The sequence below is a fragment of the Panulirus ornatus genome, chromosome 6 (genome assembly GCF_036320965.1).
Source record: "Panulirus ornatus isolate Po-2019 chromosome 6, ASM3632096v1, whole genome shotgun sequence".
Taxonomy (NCBI): Eukaryota; Metazoa; Arthropoda; class Malacostraca; order Decapoda; family Palinuridae; genus Panulirus; species Panulirus ornatus.
This window is the reverse complement of record NC_092229.1, coordinates 13970797-13986643: the sequence shown is the minus strand read 5'-3', so window position 1 is coordinate 13986643 and position 15847 is coordinate 13970797. Positions and strand designations below refer to the sequence as shown.

General features: G+C 39.7%; 1 protein-coding gene across 11 annotated transcripts in view; it reads right to left on the bottom strand.

Annotated features, from left to right (window-relative positions):
* Positions 1-15847, bottom strand: part of LOC139749070 (solute carrier family 35 member C2-like) — a 123960-nt gene that overhangs the window by 12074 nt on the left and 96039 nt on the right. For all 11 annotated transcript variants that reach the window (XM_071662532.1, XM_071662530.1, XM_071662534.1 and 8 more), the window contains 3 exons: positions 15635-15768; positions 12071-12180; positions 1824-1952 (listed from right to left, as the gene is read on the bottom strand). In XM_071662532.1, the coding sequence (XP_071518633.1) occupies positions 1824-1952; positions 12071-12180; positions 15635-15768 (373 nt within the window). The remainder of the gene's footprint in view (positions 1-1823; positions 1953-12070; positions 12181-15634; positions 15769-15847) is intronic.

The window sequence follows — 15847 nt, the reverse complement described above, 5'->3', positions numbered from 1 at the left end:
TGGTTTCAGAAGTGGTAGAGGATGTGTGGATCAGATGTTTGCTTTGAAGAATGTATGTGAGAAGTACTTAGAAAAGCAAATGGATTTGTTTGTAGCATTTATGGATCTGGAGAAGGCATATGATAGAGTTGATAGAGATGCTCTGTGGAAGGTATTAAGAATATATGGTGTGGGAGGCAAGTTGTTAGAAGCAGTGAAAAGTTTTTATCGAGGATGTAAGGCATGTGTACGTGTAGGAAGAGAGGAAAGTGATTGGTTCTCAGTGAATGTAGGTTTGCGGCAGGGGTGTGTGATGTCTCCATGGTTGTTTAATTTGTTTATGGATGGGGTTGTTAGGGAGGTGAATGCAAGAGTTTTGGAAAGAGGGGCAAGGATGAAGTCTGTTGGGGATGAGAGAGCTTGGGAAGTGAGTCAGTTGTTGTTCGCTGATGATACAGTGCTGGTGGCTGATTCATGTGAGAAACTGCAGAAGCTGGTGACTGAGTTTGGTAAAGTGTGTGAAAGAAGAAAGTTAAGAGTAAATGTGAATAAGAGCAAGGTTATTAGGTACAGTAGGGTTGAGGGTCAAGTCAATTGGGAGGTGAGTTTGAATGGAGAAAAACTGGAGGAAGTGAAGTGTTTTAGATATCTGGGAGTGGATCTGGTAGCGGATGGAAACATGGAAGCGGAAGTGGATCATAGGGTGGGGGAGGGGGTGAAAATTCTGGGAGCCTTGAAGAATGTGTGGAAGTCGAGAACATTATCTCGGAAAGCAAAAATGGGTATGTTTGAAGGAATAGTGGTTCCAACAATGTTGTATGGTTGCGAGGCGTGGACTATGGATAGAGTTATGCGCAGGAGGATGGATGTGCTGGAAATGAGATGTTTGAGGACAATGTGTGGTGTGAGGTGGTTTGATCGAGTGAGTAACGTAAGGGTAAGAGAGATGTGTGGAAATAAAAAGAGCGTGGTTGAGAGAGCAGAAGAGGGTGTTTTGAAATGGTTTGGTCACATGGAGAGAATGAGTGAGGAAAGATTGACGAAGAGGATATATGTGTCGGAGGTGGAGGGAACGAGGAGAAGAGGGAGACCAAATTGGAGGTGGAAAGATGGAGTGAAAAAGATTTTGTGTGATCGGGGCCTGAACATGCAGGAGGGTGAAAGGAGGGCAAGGAATAGAGTGAATTGGAGCGATGTGGTATACCGGGGTTGACGTGCTGTCAGTGGATTGAATCAAGGCATGTGAAGCGTCTGGGGTAAACCATGGAAAGCTGTGTAGATATGTATATTTGCGTGTGTGGACGTATGTATATACATGTGTATGGGGGTGGGTTGGGCCATTTCTTTCGTCTGTTTCCTTGCGCTACCTCGCAAACGCGGGAGACAGCGTCAAAGCAAAAAAAAAAAAAAAAAAAAATAAATAAATGTTTATATATATTGACAGACTGACAGGTAAAAAATAATGTTCTTAGAAATGCATCTCCATATATGCAATGGAATAAAAACTCAACTGAGAGCTGTTTCATCACCACTCCATTTTCAAGGGACATATCCTGAGTGCTAATTGGGGTATTAGTGTATCATCATAATATATACTGTACTCCCTAGGAAATTCATGGAATCATGTACAATTTTCTACCCTATAGTGTGAGAAACAACCATATTATATCTCTAAACACCATAGTCTTTGAAGGTGGTAGTCTGCAAAGAAATTTGCTTGCCAATTTCATTCTGCATACATCTTTCCTGGTCTGGGGGAAAATTTTCATAAGAGTGGCAAATTAGCACTTGCAAACCAAACTATCTCTACCCATCTGTGCAACAAACAGAGGACCATTACTTACTAAATTGATCGAAGACAGATGTTCATTGTAGACATAAACGGCAAGAGATAAAGTCATGATCTCTTTGGCAACTCCAGATATGGAGAATGTAAGGGATGATGTATAGCAGACAACAAGATACTCTGAAACCTGAAGAAAAGAGAAGAAAAACAGTCTTGAAATAATGAAACAAAATAATGAAACAATAGTTTCTTAACTAATGAATCACAGACTGATAATTTAATGAGTCAAGTGCAAGCTTACTGAACACCTATCTAATTAAAAATACAAAAGAATGAGCAGAATATTACGTAAATATAACAGAGGGATAAGCATGGATGGTGAAAGACAAATAAACCAAAGCTCACTCAGCTTGTATAAGAATCTGGTAAAACCAAGGAAGTCTGTGAGGCTCTGGCTGGGGATAGGAGGTTTTGCTTTGGGTGTACTATAAATGACAGCTAGAAAGCTGATGTGAGCATGTGAGGTTTTACTTCATCTGCTTCTGGTGCTAACTTGCTAATGTGGGAAATAAGTGGGAATAAGTATATTGAAAAATCTAAATGCACTAGAAAATGGCTTAATAAGGTGGGAGATTGGGAGGAACTCTTAGTCAAAAAACAAAAGGATTATATTTTGAAGAAAGCACTCACTCAGTACTATCTATCATCTTATCTGTTCCCATTTACAAGGGTGGATCATGTGCTGACAGCCCCTCAGTTCATTTACATAAATTCATAATACAAAATGGAACAAGAACTTCCACATTAATATAAGCACTTATTAATACATTACTTATCATGATCCTAAGAGATCAGATTAAAGATTTTGAATCTATTTAGTTTAGAAAAGAGGTTAAAAAATGATCTAATAAAAGTATTCAAAATGATTAAAGGCCTTGCTAATTTTGATCTATCATGTTACCTACAATTTGATTTGTCTTATCTCACTTGTAGTATTGGATACAAACTCATGGGCAAATGCTTTACCCCAAATGAGGCAAAGCACTTTTTCTTCAACAGGATTGCTAACATATGGAATGATTTGTCAATCACAGAAGTTGAAAGCAGCACTATAGATACATTTAGAAACAGACCTGATCAGATAAATATTTTGCTTCAAGTCCACAACTTTCATCATTTGTGCTTCTATAGTCAAAATGCCAATGGGCAAGTTATTCTCTTTGAATTATCTGTACACCCCCTGAATTTTACCACACAACCACAAACAGCCTTGAAAGGGCCCAATGGTCTGTTGCTGTTTGAATTCCTTTGTATTCATACCTTCATCCTTAAACAATTACCACATGGTTCTCCAAACCCATTTTTTTTCTCCAGTGCTCTTGGTTGACAAGACTTAGTAACATTAAGAAAGACATAACTAGTTTAATATAGGGAAGTGGTCTGAATCAATTCATATTAACATAAAAACATCCATCAAACCTTTAGTTTCCTATTAATATCAAACATGACATCCATGGATACTACAAGATTTGTTTTATAAATATGTCAAGAGTGACAACCTCATTCTGACTATTACTGCATAGTCAGTTCAAACATTTCATACATTCTAGCAACTTCTTCAGTGGCAGTGCTACCCCCCTTCCCTTAGCTCTCGCCCTCATATCAGTCCCTAACATAACTCATAAGACATTCCCATACCATTTACCACCCTTAAGAGCCAGAACATCCAGTACCTCACCTCAAAAATACTCCCTATCTCTCTTTCTAGGCATCCTGGTTACATCTACACACATGCTCAGACATCCCAGCTTGAGCCTTTGGGAATGAGAAGAACTCCTTGCTTGGTTCCTTCTGTTTCTATCATCTATTCATATTTCTGATACCTGTTCCCAGCTGGAACTCCCTCAAGGAGGTGGCCACGACAATAGTCTCTATAACTAGTGAACTCCAGTGCTCCTTCTTAACCTTCAGTGCCTCACCCTTAACAGGTCACTGGCAGAAGGCAACTCTAGGGCAGTGTTTGCAGAAGCTCCTACCAAATGTTCCAACTGACTACTTCTATTTAATGCCCCTTTACTTTCAGAAAGTAAAATATAAAGAGAGGAGGGTTTCTATGTCAACACTCTCATCCTCTTCAACTGCCCTTTATGAAAAAACTATGAAAGATGAAAGAATGAAAGCAAGAAAATACATTTTCATTATCATGCAAGGACCAATTTCCATGAAAGAGTCCTGGCATTACCCAGGACCCTTCCAAAGGTTCCTGTAACCTAAGGCTGAAATGCTTCTAGTAGCAGGAAAATAAGATTCCTTTGGTGTGGATGTTTTTGATGAGACTGTTCTAATGAAAGATCTTTGCCAAATTTGACTTTTCATTTGTGGTATAAGCTCAAGCAGATGAGTGACTGGGAAATGTACAAGAGAATGCTATATGAGGTGAAAAGGTAGGTGCAGGGGCTGAAAAAGAAGGCAAACAAGAGCTTGGGTGGGGAGGACCCACAAACTTCAGAGAAAAAATAAGAAATTTTGGAGGCAGGTTAATAGTATGAGAAAAACAAGAGAACAAATGAGCACATTGGTGAAGGGGTCATATAGGGGAATGATAAACAGTGATGAAGTCTAGTGATCTCTCCATACGTAAGGCAGAAGAGGAATGATGCAACTAATACCTACACTGTTCCCATCTTTTGGAACACAAAATGCTACCATATATATTTTCCCTGTTACAAAAGTGATGAACTTGCTTTCCTAAACCTCTAGTTGTGATTATTTCATGTCACACAAAAATCAATTACAAATCACACATCAAGAATGATTCTTTTTCTTTCAAAAATGAAGGCTACAGGTAAGGACAAAAGTCCACATCAAGGTTGGGCCTTAATTGAAATAGAGAGAGGATAATGAAAAAAAAAAAGCAAAGACAAGAGAAAGTATTTAGGAATTTGGAGGAACAGGAAATCCTCTCTTTTACAAAATACCAGGTCATAGTTACTGGGAAAGACATGAGGGTAGAGAGTTCCAAAGCTTCAAAATGTAGGAAAAGAAACTGTTATCAAAATGCCAACACTCACACAGTATTCATGTGATGCAGCAGCTTGCTAAGTATTGCATGGTGTAGCAGCCAGCTCTTAGGAGCAAAAACCAAAGTAATACCTATGGAAGAGGAAAAGTGAACCAACATCGCTATGCAGATCAAGTGGGTCAAGTTTTGAAGATAGCCTGGGAGAGTGTATAAGTCTAACCACTTTCAACTCGGTTCTTGTCACATAAGGATACAAAGCTAGAACCACCCAAGATATGAGAACAGTACTCAATAAAAGGATGGACCATTCCTTTGTATAAATGGGGCAACCAAAGAGGAAGCTAGTTATTAGGAAGCAAAATGAGGGAGGAAAGTCAAAAGATGGGACCTTATAGATAAGACCCCAATGCCAAACCCTGTCAAAAGTTTTGGATATGCCAAAGGCAATTACACAGGATTTCCCAAACTCTTTCACGGATGATGACCAGACATTAGTAAGTAATGAAAGATTATCACTGTGGATCTTGCCTTATGGAAGCCATACTGGTAATCAGAGACAAGACTGAGATTCAAGATGTCTGAGGATATGGGAGTTGAGGAAAGATTCAAAGACTATGGAAATGATAGACGTCAAAGCAACAGGATGATAGTTAGAAGGGTTACAGTGGTCACCCTTCTTAGGGGTGGGATGCACCAATGCTTGCTTCCAAGAAGGAAAAGTGCTGGTTTCTAAACAGAAATGGAACAGACAAGCAAGCAGAGGGGCAAGTTCAGAAGCAAACTCTTTCAGTACACAGGGATGGATGCAACAAGACCACAGGCCTTGTTTGAGTCCTAAGAGAAAAGTACTTTTCAGACAGTTTGATAAAAGATTAAGAGAAGGGATATACAATTAGTAAGAGGAGTATCTGGGGGTGAAGGAATGTTAATCATCCAAAGCAGAGTTAGAGGAGAAACAAGAACCAAAGAGAGTTGCCATGTCTACAGAAGACACCGCTACAGTACTGTCAGAATGGAATATTGAAGGAAAAGCATAGCGACAGATGTTTGTAAGCGATGCCCTTAGCTGAAGAACAGAAAAACCTATCAGCAGATGATGAAGAAAGATTATGGCACTTTCTTTCAATACAGGAACGCTTTACCTCACGGATAACATAATTGCAGTGATAATGGACAGTGATAAATGAAGAATGGGAGTCAGAGGAAGGAGAGTTTCCCCGATATGCCCAATCCCCTGCCTGAATGGCCTCAGAACAGGAAAGATTGGGTTGGAGGAAGAAGTCGTCTTGGAGGAAGAGGGGACAAATGCTTTCATTCCTGTGACTATAACCTCTACTATGTGTTTGATGAAAACAGAAGCATTACCACATAAGAGACAGTAATTTACCCAAGGGAAGTCACAAAAGAATTTTCAAACATGATTCACTCAGCTTTGCTGAGAGGCAAATATTTACATTTAGAAGGAACAACTGGATGGGAGGTGCCATTAAAATAGATACATTTATGAGAGTGTGGTTGGATGAACCAAATGGGGATGATATAATAGAGCAAAAATTTGCTCTTCTTTGCAAATGAAAATTGCCTTCTCAGACCTTCAAAGAAAAAAGCCTTTACACTCGTAGTTCCATGAAATATCCAGACAAAATCTGCTTTTGTCTTAAAACAGATGCAGCCAATTTCTCAAGAATCTAACAAACTGAATAGGGTATGTCTATACTTCTCAACACTGGGCATGTTTCAGGGTAAATCTGACCTGAAAAATAACATACATGAAAAGTACACTTATTTTCCCACATTCTGGTTCCAAAAAAAAAGTGAGCAAAACCAGGGGTGGGTGGGTGGGGGATACTCTGCTTGATTCAGTTGTTAATCAGTTTTTCATAGAGCAATGGGATGAGGAAGAGTTAAGTGGTTTGGAGGATTACAGGAGTGTTGTTAATATGTTAAGAAACTTCCAGGTGTGGGGGGTTTTGTTGTAGAGCCAGATGCAGTTGAACATACCTGTACATCTATGGACTGTAAATAGGCTAAAGTGTTTTCTATGGAAGCTTAATATGTTGCAGGGGAGTTTTTCAGGTTTTCATTGCACTACATGTGTCAGAGGAAAGATGGATGGGAGTCATTGTAAGAATGTCAGTTTCACAAATTATCATACAATGAGAGGGAAGAGAACTTGTTCACACATCTATGACATATCCATATAAACTCATCTGGGTATAGAAGCTATTTAGGTTACAGCATCTGGTAAAAATGTACAGGATGCGACTACAAGCATCAACAGATGTCTCTCACCTTGTGGCATAAGGGACAATTCATGAATTCTTATCATATACACCTCAGCCACAATGAACAAAAGTGATAGGGTTTAAAAGGGACGTTGTCTATAGCTGTTGGGAAGGAAATGAGAGGGTAAAGAGTTCCAAAGCTTTACAGCATAGGGAAAGAAGATATTACAACAGCTCACCTCTGAATTACCAGTGGCCACATAATAATTATGTGATGCATCAGATTGCTAAGTGTTACTTGGTCTAACTAATGGTAAAGAAAAACAAGCAGCCAACTTTCAAGAGCAGAAACCTAAGTAATATACACAGAGGTGGGAAAATGAACCTACACTATGACAAGTGGAAAGTGGGTCACGTTGTGAAGCCAAACCAAGAGAGTTTATGAGGCAAATGCTTTACACTCGACTCCATTTAGCAATCATACAAAGCTAAAACTTTCTCAGCTAGTATAGCAGTACTGTATGAAAGGATGAATCAATCCTTTGTATATCTGGAACAAATGTTCAAAAGAATGTAATCTATGACATCTGAACAAGACTCCCAGTTTCTTAGAGGAAGACTTAGCTATTTGTGTGATGGGAGGCTTCTACAATAAGTATATAGGTAGAAGTTACAATAATACTAAATATATTTACAATGTTGAGAGGTGAAGTTACATACCCATCAAAAAATATGGGTAAATTGTGATGACTCATCACATGGATGATGAAATATAATATGAAATAAAAACTATATCAAAATACCATCTGCTTTACAAATCTAGGCTTTTAGTGCTATTCAAAAGCATGATTATCTTGTTAATATATAAAATGTTTTGTTATAATGCTGACAACATTATTTTATTAATAAAATCTATATCATTTTCAACAGTTACGTATATTGTTTTTTTTTTTTTTTTGCCGCTGTCTCCCATGTTTGCGAGGTAGCGCAAGGAAACAGACAAAAGAAATGGCCCAACCCACCCCCATACACATGCCTTGATTCAATCCACTGACAGCACGTCAACGCCGGTATACCACATCGATCCAATTCACTCTATTCTTTGCCCTCCTTTCACCCTCCTGCATGTTCAGGCCCTGATCACACAAAATCTTTTTCACTCCATCTTTCCACCTCCAATTTGGTCTCCCTCTTCTCCTCGTTCCCTCCACCTCCGACACATATATCCTCTTGGTCAATCTTTCCTCACTCATTCTCTCCATGTGACCAAACCATTTCAAAACACCCTCTTCTGCTCTCTCAACCACGCTCTTTTTATTTCCACACATCTCTCTTACCCTTACGTTACTTACTCGATCAAACCACCTCACACCACACATTGTCCTCAAACATCTCATTTCCAGCACATCCATCCTCCTGCGCACAACTCTATCCATAGTCCACGCCTCGCAACCATACAACATTGTTGGAACCACTATTCCTTCAAACATACCCATTTTTGCTTTCCGAGATAATGTTCTCGACTTCCACACATTCTTCAAGGCTCCCAGAATTTTCGCCCCCTCCCCCACCCTATGATCCACTTCCGCTTCCATGGTTCCATCCGCTGCCAGATCCACTCCCAGATATCTAAAACACTTCACTTCCTCCAGTTTTTCTCCATTCAAACTCACCTCCCAATTGAATTGACCCTCATCCCTACTGTACCTAATAACCTTGCTCTTATTCACATTTACTCTTAACTTTCTTCTTTCACACACTTTACCAAACTCAGTCACCAGCTTCTGCAGTTTCTCACATGAATCAGCCACCAGCGCTGTATCATCAGCGAACAACAACTGACTCACTTCCCAAGCTCTCTCATCCCCAATAGACTTCATACTTGCCCCTCTTTCCAAAACTCTTGCATTCACCTCCCTAACAACCCCATCCATAAACAAATCAAACAACCATGGAGACATCACACACCCCTGCCGCAAACCTACATTCACTGAGAACCAATCACTTTCCTCTCTTCCTACACATATACATGCCTTACATCCTCGATAAAAACTTTTCACTGCTTTTAACAACTTGCCTCCCACACCATATATTCTTAATACCTTCCACAGAGCATCTCTATCAACTCTATCATATGCCTTCTCCAGATCCATAAATGCTACATACAAATCCATTTGCTTTTCTAAGTATTTCTCACATACATTCTTCAAAGCAAACACCTGATCCACACATCCTCTACCACTTCTGAAACCACACTGCTCTTCCCCAATCTGATGCTCTGTACATGCCTTCACCCTCTCAATCAATACCCTCCCATATAATTTGCCAGGAATACTCAACAAACTTATACCTCTGTGATTTGAGCACTCACTCTTATCCCCTTTGCCTTTATACAATGGCACTATGCACGCATTCCGCCAATCCTCAGGCACCTCACCATGAGTCATACATACATTAAATAACCTTACCAACCAGTCAACAATACAGTCACCCCCTTTTTTAATAAATTCCACTGCAATACCATCCAAACCTGCTGCCTTGCCGGCTTTCATCTTCCGCAAAGCTTTTACTACCTCTTCTCTGTTTTCCAACTCATTTTCCCTAACCCTCGCACTTTGCACACCACCTCGACCAAAACACCCTATATCTGCCACTCTATCATCAAACACATTCAACAAACCTTCAAAATACTCACTCCATCTCCTTCTCACATCACCACTACTTGTTATCACCTCCCCATTTGCGCCCTTCACTGAAGTTCCCATTTGCTCCCTTGTCTTACGCACTTTATTTACCTCCTTCCAGAACATCTTTTTATTCTCCCTAAAATTTAATGATACTCTCTCACCCCAACTCTCATTTGCCCTTTTTTTCACGTATATTGTATAAACTCTTAAACATCAGGGTTAATCAGGCTAATCTAAGTACTACCATCATAAATCAAATTTCATAGGAAATGCTGAGAATGATTCTAAGAAATAAAACAGTCTTTATTAATTTTCCACAAGTTGCAGTATTTCACTGGCTTGAATTAGCCACAGAGCAGTTACATCAACTATTTCCATGATCATGATCTAGCAGAATACATCTTGAGTTCTGGCACTTTGACTACTATTGTAAGCCTTAGCAGTGTAGCAGAAATTAGGCAGTCTTTGAAAAGCAGTCAAGCATGAAAATAAGGACTGAAATATCATGTCAGAAAAAAGATAATGGAAAAATGGAGTTAAAGGGAGGAGATAAGTAGGTGGCCCAGGATGTATCCATTGGGCCTCACTCGAGCTGTATACTTCTGGTCCTGAGATTTACCATTTACAAGTATTTTCTGAAACTTGCATCAAAAATATACAACATGCATGTGTGAAACCACAAATACTAGGTATGGCCATAGAGAAAGATATACTGTATGCATTCACAAATTTATCACATAGGTTATTCCATCCACCAACCACTCTATTATAAGAGGAGTATTTCTTCATATCTGGAGAAGGCATATGATAGAGTTGATAGAGATGCTCTGTGGAAGGTATTAAGAATATATGGTGTGGGAAGCAAGTTGTTAGAAGCAGTGAAAAGTTTTTATCGAGGATGTAAGGCATGTGTACGTGTAGGAAGAGAGGAAAGCGATTGGTTCTCAGTGAATGTAGGTTTGCGGCAGGGGTGTGTGATGTCTCCATGGTTGTTTAATTTGTTTATGGATGGGGTTGTTAGGGAGGTGAATGCAAGAGTTTTGGAAAGAGGGGCAAGTATGAAGTCTGCTGGGGATGAGAGAGCTTGGGAAGTGAGTCAGTTGTTGTTCGCTGATGATACAGCGCTGGTGGCTGATTCATGTGAGAAACTGCAGAAGCTGGTGACTGAGTTTGGTAAAGTGTGTGAAAGAAGAAAGTTAAGAGTAAATGTGAATAAGAGCAAGGTTATTAGGTACAGTAGGGATGAGGGTCAATTCAATTGGGAGGTGAGTTTGAATGGAGAAAAACTGGAGGAAGTGAAGTGTTTTAGATATCTGGGAGTGGATCTGGCAGCGGATGGAACCATGGAAGCGGAAGTGGATCATAGGGTGGGGGAGGGGGCGAAAATTCTGGGAGCCTTGAAGAATGTGTGGAAGTCGAGAACATTATCTCGGAAAGCAAAAATGGGTATGTTTGAAGGAATAGTGGTTCCAACAATGTTGTATGGTTGCGAGGCGTGGACTATGGATAGAGTTGTGCGCAGGAGGATGGATGTGCTGGAAATGAGATGTTTGAGGACAATGTGTGGTGTGAGGTGGTTTGATCGAGTAAGTAACGTAAGGGTAAGAGAGATGTGTGGAAATAAAAAGAGTGTGGTTGAGAGAGCAGAAGAGGGTGTTTTGAAATGGTTTGGTCACATGGAGAGAATGAGTGAGGAAAGATTGACCAAGAGGATATATGTGTCGGAGGTGGAGGGAACGAGGAGAAGAGGGAGACCAAATTGGAGGTGGAAAGATGGAGTGAAAAAGATTTTGTGTGATCGGGGCCTGAACATGCAGGAGGGTGAAAGGAGGGCAAAGAATAGAGTGAATTGGATCGATGTGGTATACCGGGGTTGACGTGCTGTCAGTGGATTGAATCAAGGCATGTGTATGGGGGTGGGTTGGGCCATTTCTTTCGTCTGTTTCCTTGCGCTACCTCGCAAACGCGGGAGACAGCGGAAAAAAAAAAAAAAAAAAAATCTAAATATTTCTTGCTCTGTCATCTAAATGATCTTTGACTGACTTCAAAGAATAGCTCACTACTGAAACTGTCACACTGATAGATAAATGTGAAAGCCAATATCATCTTTTCCTTTTTTCTCTCTCATCCTGCATGATTAAATTCAAGACCACTATCCTCTTCCTGTAAATCAACTCCATTCATATATAATCTTTGTTGGTATCCACTGGAATACAGTCTGTTCTCAATAATCCATTCCCAATCCTTCAGGAAGGATCAATTACAAAAATGCCATTCATCTTCCATAGGAAATTTTCTATTCAAAACTGGGGTACCCAACTCCAACAAATATCCATAACTGTACCTTTCCAAAAACCATGATTACACATACCTCCATGAAGAATGCAAGGACAGCTCCAAACATTACTCTACCCCACATATACAAAGTATCTGATGAATTTGTAAACCTAAACCCATATTCACTTGCTGCAATTGCTGTGCCTGAAAAGAAATGAAAAGAGAATTAGTGGTAAACACTGCTTCGCATTAATGGTTATTTCAATCATAAAAGCTCTGAATAGCAACCAGAAATATTTCATGCATACTGTGTATAATAAAAACTTTCCAAAGAGAAGAGAACTTATGTGAAGGTTTAAAAGACATAAAATGAAATTAAGTATGAAACCTATTACGGATGTAAAGAAATACCATTTTCATTGTATAAGGGAGGTGGATGAATGGAACAAAATGACTGACGACATAGTCAATACAGACAGCATAAATAAATCTTAGTAGCTGGATGATAGTAGAGAATATTAAAGAGATGGAGCCCCACAAGTGTAAAACTCCCTCCCCACACAACACAAGTAAGTAATCACAAATGGGTAATTAGAGGATCACGACCAAAAGAGGATGAGTAACCATGGCAAACACACAGATGACATTTGGTTGAGAGTATGAATTGGAAAAGGGAGTCATATAGTGAATATGGAACAATACTATGGAAGGACCTATAAAATCTACAAAGGAGTCAGAACATGGATACCTCTGGATGTAAATAGCAGATCAAAAAGGAGATAAATGGTTCAAAAAAAAAGAATGCCAAAATGTGACAGAACTCACATATTTACAATGGAGGACATACAGGACATAGGCAGCCAGCATGTTAAAGATAAACGCGAGTATGAAACAAGCACTGCATGGCAAGGAGGAAGAAGGAGAAAGTAGTCTCCTTTATAGGAAATCTCCAATAAACAGAAATCTCCAATCCAAAGAAGATTAATTTTCATCCTGGAAATATTCACTCTTTTTCAGTTACCAGAAATATTTCCACTTTGACCCATTTATCTTCAGACAAAATTCTCTTGTTCCATACTGCTGGGAAACATTTCCAGCTACAAAATATTGTACAAATTAATACCTTATTTCAATATACACACAAGAAAAGAAATGATACATTCAGTAGTTTTCATTAGAAACATCCCTACTGCATATTGAAGATCATATGCAACTGTTTCCTCAATGATAATGTATTTGTCAGGTCTACTGATATCAAGAGAGAGAAGAGGAGAAAATGAGACAAAAACTAGAGTTTGATTCCTTCTCGTCATTTTTTCTCAATAACCATTTCTCTCATTTTACCAACAGCACCACCAACATTATCACTAAATACCAACCCCAAATGCCACCACCAGCTACCACCACAACCATTAAACAGCACCACCAATCACCAACACTATCACTGCCATCATCATCACCACCATTAAACAGCACCACCAATCATCAACACTATCACTGCCATCACCATCACCACTAACAAAAACTATCACCACCACCACCAACCATCACATTTACCCTGTCCACTGCCATGAACAACCACCATCAAAACCATCACCAAACACCAACACCACCACCACTTTGTGTCCTTTATTCACTCCCATTGAAATGATCTATCCAAAGAAGGAGTTTTCCCCAATTCCTGCCTGGTGATCCAGCTTCTTAATCAGCCTCCAAGCATTACAGCGTCAGACTATCTGGCAGTCCAGATATATACAATCCACCCAGTCTCCCCTTTTGTCTATGACAAGCTCCCTCTTCATAGAATTTAAGAGGTTTGCTACACATAATTTCCTCTCCCAAAAACTATACTGTCTCTCACTTAAGCAATCTATCCTCAGTATATATACATGTACATATACCTACATATACGTATACACACATACATATTCATACTTGCTTGTCTTCATCCATTCCTGGCACCATCCCATCCCACAGGAAACAGCCTTGCCACCCCCTGCATCAGCGAGGCAGTGCCAAGGGAAAAAGCATTCTACCACCGGATTCCCTACATGTCATAGAAGGTGACCAAAAGGAGGCGGGAGTGAAGGGGGCAGGAAACCCCCCCCCCCTTTGTATTTATAAATTTTTTAAAAGAGAACAGAAGAAGAAGCCAAGCAGAGAGTGTTCATCCTCCTCAAAAGCTCAGGCTGGAGTGTCTAAATATGTGTGGATGTAACCAAGATGAGAAGTGAGGACAGACAGGCAGCACTTTTGAGGAAAAAAAACTGCATAATCTGGCTCTGAATGAAACATAGCTCAAGCATAAATGGCAAGAATGGCTTGGAAATGTAGTAGGAGTGAAGTCAGGGCTGACTGTTCTACGTTTTCTATCTAATTCCTGTATCTCCCCTGACGATGTGATCATTACACAAAAATGCACTTGCATACTTGTCATGTTTCATTTTCCTTGTGGTTATATGCACATACTAGGTCACGCACACCACTGTGACATCTTGCAACAATAAACAAGTATACATAAGCAAACACAAGTATACATAAGTGAGAAGAGATGGTCAGCAAGCATTGCTGGATTACACATTACTTGATAGGTGTGCAAAAGAGACGGATGTAAATATGTAAATATACTTAGAGGGGCAGCTAGTGGGATGTCTGATCACCATCTTGGGAATAAAAGGATGAAAATTTAGAGGTCTTCAAAAAAAAAAATAAAAAGGAAAAAATGTCAGTGAGAAGAGATTGGTGAAAGTGAGCTTAGAAAAGAGACTTGTGTGAAGAAACACCAGGAAAATGAAAAGCAAAAGGTGAGAGTAAATGAAGCAAGGGGAGTGGGTGATAAATGGGAGGTATTTAAGGAAGCTGTGCTGGCATGCACACATGATGCATGTAGCATACAAAAGCTGGGAGGTGGCCAGATTAAAAAGGGTTGTGAGTGGTGGGATGAAGATGTAAAATTGCAAGTGAAAGAGAAAAGAGAGGAATTTAGATGCCACTAAAAAGAGTGCAAATGACATGGGGATGTACATGAGAAGGTGGTAAGAGGTCAAGAAGAAGATGCAGAGGCAAAAAAAAGAGGGCAAAAGAGAGTAGGGGTGAGAAAATATCAGTAAACTTTATGGAGGATAAAGTATTTTGGAGGGAGGTTAATAATGTGTGAAAAACAAGAGACAACATCATTCACCACTTCTGAAACACATTGCTCCTCCCCAGTCTGATGCTCCACACATACTTTAACCCTCTCAATCACTACTCTCCCATACAACTCACCACATCTGTACAACAAAACATACATCTGTAGTTTGAACAATTACCTGTAGCACAAAGTGCTAGTCAGTGTAAAGAAGAAAAAGAGATTCTTATTTGTGGAGCAAATCAAGCCAATGTACACTAACATATCACTCTTAAAAAAAGATCATCTCCTTGCAATATCAACCCCTATACTTTACTTACTTAGTTCTTGCCCCATAAGTCCCTTCAATTCTTCTAAGCCTCCTACAGCACTCAGGAAGCTGGCCACATCCACCACTTGGGATAACAGGTCATGAAGTGTTGTTCTTTTATTTACCAATATAAGCGTAATCATATACCCAATTACAATCAACCCATATCCAATCATTCTTAAAAATCTAATGTTTCTCATCACCTGCAACACACTCACCTTCCATGATAACAGCTAGGGGAAGGAGAGACATGGTCATCCATGGCTGTATGTGATAAACCATGTCAATGGGGTTGCTAAGCCCTAGCTCAGCCTTCTGCATCACCAACTGTGATAACGTCCATCGAAGACCACTGAGGAAGAAAATGAAAAACATATCAAGCATTATCCTCAAAACCTAACAATATCTGCAAAGCAATATTTGCCACAGAA